The sequence below is a fragment of the Salvelinus namaycush genome, chromosome 40, assembly GCF_016432855.1.
Source record: "Salvelinus namaycush isolate Seneca chromosome 40, SaNama_1.0, whole genome shotgun sequence".
Taxonomy (NCBI): Eukaryota; Metazoa; Chordata; class Actinopteri; order Salmoniformes; family Salmonidae; genus Salvelinus; species Salvelinus namaycush.
Window position 1 is genome coordinate 19,500,128 of NC_052346.1, and position 9,483 is coordinate 19,509,610.

Consider the following 9,483-nt stretch of genomic DNA (forward strand, 5'->3'; position numbering starts at 1 on the left):
AGTGAATGTGTTTCTTCAACAGTAGGATACAGCCGCATCTGTTGAATGTGCTGCCATCTACTGGGCGGAGGTAAGGCCTGCTGAATTAGCCGACGACATATTTTCTCTGCCTACACATTACATACGTAACGGATGATATATCCCAGGGTAGTATGAGATTTGGGCTTCAATAATCCAATAAGATTTTTAACAAAACTTTTTAATTTGTTATTTTATTCAAAACCCAATATGTTTTGTGTTACATTGAAAAGTCAAAATTTCCCTCAGGGTATTTAAAAAATATTTAACCTTTATTTAACTAGGAAAGTCAGTTAAGAACAAATTATTATCCCGCATCACTGTGGGATTTGCTATTCTCTAATCCAGTGAGATTGTGAACTAACCTTTTGAATTGGTCATTTCATTCAACAGCAAGTATGTACCAAAATAGAATATGTTTTACAGTTGATTTTAGAGTGGGCTAACATACATTTTCTGCAGTACAAAAAATGCTTTATGATATAGCCACTCTCGATATGTTGTTTGATGATACTTCAATACCCATGTATGGATAAATGGCACGGCTGTATGGGACTAGTCAAACATGGTAGATGCTAAGTGAGATCCTTGGGTTTCTGAAGATGTGTCAAACAGTCGATGGAAGAAAAGTTATTTGTAATGTCTTCAACCTTCCTATTTTGATCCCATTAAAGGCTCATTGCAGTCAAAACCGTCACTTTCCTGTATTATATATTTATACACTATGAGGTTGGTATAATACTGTGAAATTGTGAAAATGATGATAATGCCCTTTTAGAGTAAGAGCTGTTTAGATCAGAAAGCCTTAAGTTTCAGCCTGTTTTGGTGGGATGGAGTTTAGTTAATAAACCAGTAACAGAGTTCCAAAACTCTCTGCCAATAAATGCTAGTTTTCAGCCCCCCCCATAGAAAACAATAATAACAACGGTTGCATTGGGCCTTTAACTTACCATTGCAACATGTAACTGTAGATTCAGCAAATTGTGTTCGTTCAGTCAACAGGTGACAGTAGTTCACATGTTAAATATAACTACATGTTTATGAAAAAATCTGCTATGATATATGATGTATTTTATTGAAGGTGTATTTATACACTTTAGACAGAGGATACACACACCTTAATATTCCTGTCTTATCTTTTCATGGAGGACACCTCTAAAATAGTACATCCTCACAAGCTCAATGAAGAAGACCAAGAATCAAGCCAGGTGGGGGATGTACTTTTGGAAAAGTTTATTCTGAAATGACAGAGTGAAAATAAATAACTGATGGGGGAGGGGCTTGCCGGCCAATCCACAATCTTTTCCAGCCAGCATTGCCGGCAAGATGATGATGACATTAGGTGGGCGGGGCAGAGGGTACAACCCCCCCACTTGATGAGTGGTCACCGTCCCACCCCAAGTGGAGAAACATGCCCCAGGTGGAGGCGAGGCGAGGGTCGTCATCTGACAGCGGAGAGGGAACTTCCGTAGAGAGGAGGAGTGAGGAGTTGAAAAGTTGACGGACGAAAATAAAACAGACACAGAATGGCTTTTCGACATCCCATTATAGTCCTTTTCTTTCCTAGGTTGGTCTTTAGAAAAACAGTCCTGACACCATGGGGTCTGGGAGATAGATAAGCTTTGGTTGCCGCAGCACTATCTTACACAGACAGGACGTGCTTGACAAAAGCTGTGGGGAGAACAGAGAGGACGCATAAGTACAGGAGCAAGAGACCTAAATAATAAAATCATATAAAAAAACATACAAATTTATAAAATCATTTGATAAACATCAATTTGATCAATTTAAATAAGAGTACAAATATTTTAATGATAGTGTTATTAAAACATGATCTGTGCAGGATCCAGGGTATTTGCTCTTTAGAGGTTGAACAAGACTTGCCCTCATAGTTGATGCTGCCGTTCTCGTCCTCCTGACCTATAAGGAGGGAATCAATCTCGGTCTCGGACATCTTCTCACCTAAGAGGGACCAACAACGAGCCAGTCAGGAAAACACACACATCCTGAATGCAAAAATCAATCCCAACACACCCTACACCCTAAGCACTTGTGTAGATCTGAGACGGTTAGACAGGTGTAAGCAATCTGTCAGTAGTGTACCTAGGGTGTAGGGTGGCCAGGGGATTGATGTCACCCAGCCAAGCAGACTTTTTAGCTGGCTAACCCCTAACCCTCTGCCCAGTCAGTGCTGTACGGTAACGTGTCTAAGTGTATCGACTCCACTCACCCAGTGTGCCCAGCACGATGCGCAGCTCAGCCCCAGACACGGTGCCGTTGCCCTCCTTGTCGAAGACGCGGAGACCCTCAACGTAGTCATCAAGGGTACCCTTCACTATTTTATCGACTTTTTCCATCATGGGCATGAAATCGGCGAAGGCCAGCCTCTTGTTGGCCATATCTGACACGACGAAAGAGAAGAGATCGACGTTAGTCACACACGGTAGGGTGGTCCATCTATAGCCTTCCACTGCTTGTTTTCATACGGTCACATCGTGCACACCACGTCAATGACAAACATTAGTGTCTCGCTAGTGACGGTCGTTACATCATTCTTATTTTATAGAATCAGTCTTTCAACCAGACAACAAAATTAACATTCATATCATTACCAGATGTGGGTTCAAAGAGTATTTGTTTTTTTCAAATACGTGGAGTGTTTGATCAAGACCACCTGGAGGGCCAGATGGGGGAGGGATTTACACTTTTGGGACTATTCCATCCCAGGGGCCACATTCAGTAGTGCAAACGTATGTGGGACTTTGCAATGTCATGACTAGAACAGACATCATTACTTATTCTTCAGGAGTAGAGAGGCCTGTTTGGTCTTCATACTACATTTATACCTGAACGTATCATAACGTTCTCACAACATTCTCACAACCAATCGCTATAGGAGTAGTGGTGGTCTCACCATCGGGGGATGGTTTTCCCAGGATCACTGCAACCTCCTTGTTCTGGGGGTTCTGTCCCAGGGCGCGCATGATATCAGCCACCTGGTTGTATCCAATCATGCTGTCACCGACTCTGTCGAAGAGCCCGAAAGCCTCTTTGAAGTCTGGAGGGCGGAGGGAAACGCAGAAGAGTTACGATGAGTTGGATGAAGACAAGCGGAAAGTGTGCACAAACATACAATAACCTGACAACTCTCTTGTTCACACTCAAAATGTTTCAATAAATCAAAGTTGTAATATTTTAGTTATTGAAAGGGACGAAAAGGAGCTTCGTCATTATTAGTCATTTTGTTTTGTGAACCAACGGCAAAACAGACCAGATATTTGTTCAATACTTCTAGTAAAACTACACGCAATCAATGACACAATGTTCACCGTTCTCGTAAAAGTTCATTCTAAATGCAGCACTGGAGAATGGTGAGACACGACATGTCTCATGTTGCCGTGCAGCAGATTCAAAGATGGCGACCGCTCAATTCCTCCCTCATTGTCCCCTGAATAATTATCAACTGTAGAGGTGCAGAAAGGTAGCATGGCAGGCGGGTCACTATTTATATGGACTCCACTGTGAATCCCAATTGAAAGTGATCCAACAGATTACTGGCCTTATGTGATTTCCGAAGGCAGCAGCTGCCCCCCACCCTCACCCCCCCTACAAGGCCCGCTGGCGTTTGGCATTTAGAACCACCGACTGACAATCGATACGCCCTAAGAAAGTAACCCATGCCATATACGGGCACGGACGTTTCCTCCTGCCCGGCTCGGTTTAAACATAAGAATGCTGACTCCGGAGTAATCTACACATGCTAGCATAGGGCCCGCCTGCATTCCTGCAGCACCCAGGCTAGCTGCTCCTCCAGCCAATGGGGCCCGCCTGCATTCCTGCAGCACCCAGGCTAGCTGCTCCTCCAGCCAATGGGGCCCGCCTGCATTCCTGCAGCACCCAGGCTAGCTGCTCCTCCAGCCAATGGGGCCCGCCTGCATTCCTGCAGCACCCAGGCTAGCTGCTCCTGCAGCACCCAGCCTAGCTGCTCCTCCAGCCAATGGGGCCCGCCTGCATTCCTGCAGCACCCAGCCTAGCTGCTCCTCCAGCCAATAGCAATTTCTCTAGTCTAGAGTATGCAAAAACAGTGGATTCTTTAGGAAACACTTTATAATAACTTTTATTACATTATAAATGGTTATAAATGTTTACAAATAATGAAAAAACATTTGTTTATTAATGCTTATTTATGAAAGTTGATAAAGTTTTACCAATTTGTTCTAATAGCGACTTGTCTGATAAGATAACACCTATACAATAATTGTATTGTATAAGATGACATACAGGAATTGTATATGGTTTTAAGAACAGTGTGTTAATGATGTGTCCAGTATAAGAGAGTGTACATACCACTGGACTGTACATACCACTGGACTGTACATACCACTGGACTGTACATACCACTGGACTGTACATACCACTGGACTGCCACTGACTGACGTGATACTTAACTAGGTGCTAAAATGAATAAAGGGCCTCAACAGTTCATTTCCAGCTCACCCTTTTCTGACCAGTTACCGACCACTAGTTAGTTCTACACACACCAACTGCCACTAGTTTTACACACACCAACTGCCACTAGTTCTACACACACCAACTGCCACTAGTTCTACACACACCAACTGCCACTAGTTCTACACACACCAACTGCCACTAGTTCTACACACACACCAACTGCCACTAGTTCTACACACACACCAACTGCCACTAGTTCTACACACACCAACTGCCACTAGTTCTACACACACCAACTGCCACTAGTTCCACACACACACACACACACACACACACACACACACACACACACACACACACACACACACACACACACACACACACACACACACACACACACACACACACACACACACACACACACACACACACACACACCAACTGCCACCAGTTCTACACACCAACAAGCTCTACACAAAACAACAGCCACCCTGAAGGAGTATTTTAAAAGATCATGTCCTTCAGTGAGGAACAAAGGGTGGGGGGGGGGGGGGGGGGGGAATCAGGCTCCTGCTGTACGGAGATGCGGCTGGCCATGCGAGCCCTAAGGACCACTGTGCTCTGTCATTCAAGACAAGACAGTGCTGCTCAGAATAGAAGCAGGGACACTAATCTCCTCTGGACAGCTGAACAAGCCCCTGGGTTATTCTGCACTTGTGTTGTCAAGGCCATGGGCTCCAAAACTAGTGGACACAACTTAGGTCATTTCCAGTGACTTATCACACTTTGTTAGGCCCTCAGAGGGGACCTCATGGTGCAGAAACCATGCAGATCATACAATTCTACTTTGAGAGCCTAACTAAAGCTAGTCCACAGGGGAACTTATTCTGGGGGCAACTTGAGTGTCATTTTGTCTATTGAACTTGGTGAGTGCTACTTTGTAAAACACAGGGGACATGCTTTATCACTGAGCTATCTATAAAGACCCTGAGTCCTCACCTAGTGAGAATAGATAGGGCCCTCTCTTTGTTCTGTCTAAGAAACTCAACACACTTCACTTACCCTCGATCTGGTCGGCCGTAAAAGCGGAGGCGCCGGATGCCTCAGCGGGAGCGGGAGCAGCATCAGCCTATTAAAAATGCACACAGCACAAGACAAGGATGAGTCCCTAGGACCTGATCTGGGACCTGTTATAACCAATCCACCACCACCATGCACCACGGGCGTCCTGCCATTCTCAAAGTACCAACACATCGCCGGCACCATGGTGATACAGAGACTAATCTCAAAGTGATGCAGGTGCTCAACAGAATAACATAGAAGTACAAGTGTATAGAAGGTCTACATTCTAGATATAGAACAATACATGAATTAGACACTAGGTGAGAAATTACAGTAGTTAGTGTGACGATGGCTAGATTAAACGCTTTCAATGGTACGAGTACGTAGAGATGTACAGATTAGCATTAGGGATATATTCCACGGTTTCTCTGTGGAGCCAAATGAGAAGCTCTAATCTAATACGTCCACCTTGGTTTCTTCCCAAAAAAATGGAGTATGACAGTGGCTTATTTTGTTAACAAAGAAAGGAACCACCCAAGTCTTGATATCCAATCTCTATACCAAATCACACAGATGCCCCCATGGTAGTTCTGTAGCAACGTCAGGCTTTTATATAATCCAATAGCCCCAAAGCCACACAAATGTATAGGCACAAAAAAAGCATTCAGGCAGTGGTAAATCCAAAAGTACACACCATTACGGAGATGAAGGAGTTGACACGGGGCAGAAAGAAAGACTAAAGAAGCCGGATTCCCGAGAGAGAGTGGTCCTGAACCATGCTCAATGTCCCTCTCTTATTTATGATCGGGTCGTGATGTCACGGGGCGGGTCAGATGCCGCTATGGAAGTTCTTTAACTCTCTTAGGGCAATACGGAAAGTGGAGCTGTAGCCTCCTCTTGGAGCGCCAGCAAGCCTCTAGAAGGACGGCGACAGGGCTATTTTTAGTCGGCCAAGGGACTGATTCGAGACGCCTCGTCTCGGGTCAGCATTTCCAAACCCCTTTACAAGGGTCGCAAATAATTTTATTGGTTGACATTCTAGCCTGAAGTAGGTGAGTGATAAATGGGCACTGAAATGGGCTGGATTTGCGTGTTCCGGCGCGGATTTAAAAAAATGCGCCGAACCAACAGAACCTACAACTGCAGAAAGCTTCTCATGTTTACAATGTGATATTTTTAAACAGTGACAGTCTTCCTCCTCTTATGGTTGTATAGGGGAGTAGTCAAAACACACAACGAAAAGCAGGGTCCGCAGTAACGGTACGTCATGAACGTTTAACTGGATATTTTTTGGCCGTAATTAGCATACTGCCCTAAAAATCAAGTTAGACTTTTCCTATTGACGCTGCACACCTATTTGCATTAGGCCATAAACAACTGACACGAATTCGGTAGTAGGCTAGTGTAACCGATGTGAAATGGCTAGCTAGTTAGCGGTGGTGCGCGCTGAGAGCGTTTCAATCGGTGACGTTACTCACTCTGAGACCTGAAGTAGTTGTTCCTCTTGCTCAAGGGCCGCGGCTTTTGTGGAGCGATGGGTAACGATGCTTCGTGGGTGTCAGTTGTTGATGTGTGCAGAGGGTCCCTGGTTCGAGCCCAGGTAGGGGCTCACACTAATAAGTAGATGTGCGTCGGTAAAAAAAAAAGTCACCTGGGAAGCCAAGCCAGAAAAAAAATGCCATATTACAACATATGTGTTGTGATAATTGTGTTGTTTGCTCTATAACCTGTTAGTTCATATGCCTTGACACTGTGATATATAGGCCTAAAGGCCGAGACAATAAGTAGACACAGTGGCAGAACACATTCAACCACTCCTTTGTTTCATCACAAAACCGGAGTGCAACCTCTATCCAGTGAAGTCCACAAAGCATATTGTATGTAACAGACAGTTACATGACCCACAGCATGGTCAAGAAAGTTCATGTTTCCCATATTTTCGGACTAATGATTTAGAACCAGGGACAGTTACTGAAAGTCGCAAAGAAAACAGGAGCTGCCTCCACTATTCCAGAACCACCTATGCATCACCTATGCTTAGTATAAAACAGTGACAACTAAAAGATACCACAAACAATTGTCCAATCAATGTAAGCTAAATATGTGGCTGTCCATGGTTCTGATTTGTGTGTTTGTTCGTGCAAGTAGAAAAAACATGTTGACTCACCCTACTTGTAGAGGTACGCCAATGCCATCCTTCTCTCTTGCATGTTGACGAAACGGTCTATGATTGTCATACAGTACACGCTTTTATTTTTTGTTGTCTTAGGCTACCTGGCTAAAACGCTTGCTCGCTAGCCGAACTTCCTTTCATGGGCAATGTTATCTAGTTAACATTAGCCTTCTACATCTAGCTACATATTGAACTTCAATCTTCTTAGTCCAGGGGCACAATGTATTTTATGGTTGAATCAAAATCACTGTAATAATCATTGGCCAGTGCAGAGAACTAAGTAAAACCACAAATCCAAATACCCATCTCCATCCATGGCAAATTTAGGAAAGGGACAATTTTAGCTAGATGGCCACCGGTGGACAACAACACAACAAGATGCAACAATTCAAGGTATTTTTCCGTGATGGCATATCCAAGCTGGCTTCCCTTGACACTTTGTTTTGGTGTGGCTATTCATACTTAAAAAAAAAATCAAGGTAGGCCAAATGATCGCTGGCTTCCCTTGTATTCAATGCTACAGGTGGCAACAATGTCGTCGTCTTTTCGACCAGACAGCATCAGATAGATGGCCTACACATAAAGAGGGGCGCTGTTTCGCTCAAAGCTGCTTTCTCCGGTGAGATACATTCAGCCTCTTGCGAATTGAAGTGAAATTATAAAGAAATACAGAGGTGAAATAATACAAAACAAAAAGCTATCGGGGGGGCTTACACGTCACTACTGATCCTCCACATATCTAACAAACGAGATGGCATTTTTATTGGAAGAGGAAAGTAAAGGCTTGTTCTTGTTTTCATTATCCAGTTTGTGTGTTGTATGTTTTACCAATACATGATGAAGAGTAGCAGAGGTGGACATTAGGCTATATTGTTTTGTGTGGGCCACTGTAATATGAAATGACCAATAACGAGCAGAAAGACATTTTATTCTTCTGTCTTACTGGTTCAATTGTTCTCTCAATACGAGACGCACTCTTTCGTAAAATAAGATGAGCTGGCATGTCACCTGACAATCACTACACAAGCGAATAGAACAACCACCCCCCCCAAGCTCCTTCACCCTGTTCAATCGAAACCAGACACCAGGGGATTGCGGAGTGTGGGGGGGTAGCACACATTGTTGCGCAATAGGAACGCACATTTGGACTAAAATAACCAAACAATGTGGGCCTACTATAAGAAACAATTATTCTTTAATAAGTTTGTTATCCTACCTATGGTCCAAGACTGAGAGAATCATTTGCCACTGTACTGTGTTAACAGGCCTAACACCATAAAACACAGGACAAATAAATGTCTGGGCTGTCAGAAGTGGACAGGCTACATATCAACACGTCTATGATATAGGATGCATGTTGTATGATACGTTATTGAAATGGTGTACGTGAACGTTGATAACATTTTAAAACATCGAAGCCTGGCAACTATTCAAAGAAATATAATAATCCCTGTGATTGAGATACAGGTTGTAAGAGTCCAGTTGGTGATGACACAGATTATAGCTATACCGTGTGTGTGTGTGGTGTATAAAAGACATGGAAAATCAACAGCATAAAGAATGAGTAATGATTCACAACCACGTAGTAATGTTTTGTTTTAGAATTCATGAATGCCATGGAAAAGGCTATAGCCTACAGCTGAGTACTGACCTATGACGTATGCAACGGCTTGGATGGACACGAATAGGTGGATTTGCACCGAATCCAGATATCCAAAGCAATTTAAAAATGATAAAGTATTTCAATTGGGACTGTGTTGCACTTAAACAGAGTTTGC

General features: G+C 43.6%; 1 protein-coding gene across 1 annotated transcript; it reads right to left on the reverse strand.

Moving 5' to 3' along the window:
• Positions 1-1,227: 1,227 nt before the first annotated feature.
• On the reverse strand, positions 1,228-6,935 carry LOC120033156 (myosin light chain 3, skeletal muscle isoform-like). Its single transcript, XM_038979441.1, has 6 exons — positions 6,227-6,935; positions 5,533-5,599; positions 2,933-3,076; positions 2,249-2,419; positions 1,903-1,980; positions 1,228-1,689 (listed from the first exon to the last, which is right to left on the reverse strand). Exons 1-6 carry the CDS (start codon positions 6,227-6,229, stop codon positions 1,661-1,663), a joined length of 492 nt encoding a protein of 163 aa, XP_038835369.1. The 5' UTR covers positions 6,230-6,935; the 3' UTR covers positions 1,228-1,660.
• Between the last annotated feature and the right edge of the window lie 2,548 nt (positions 6,936-9,483).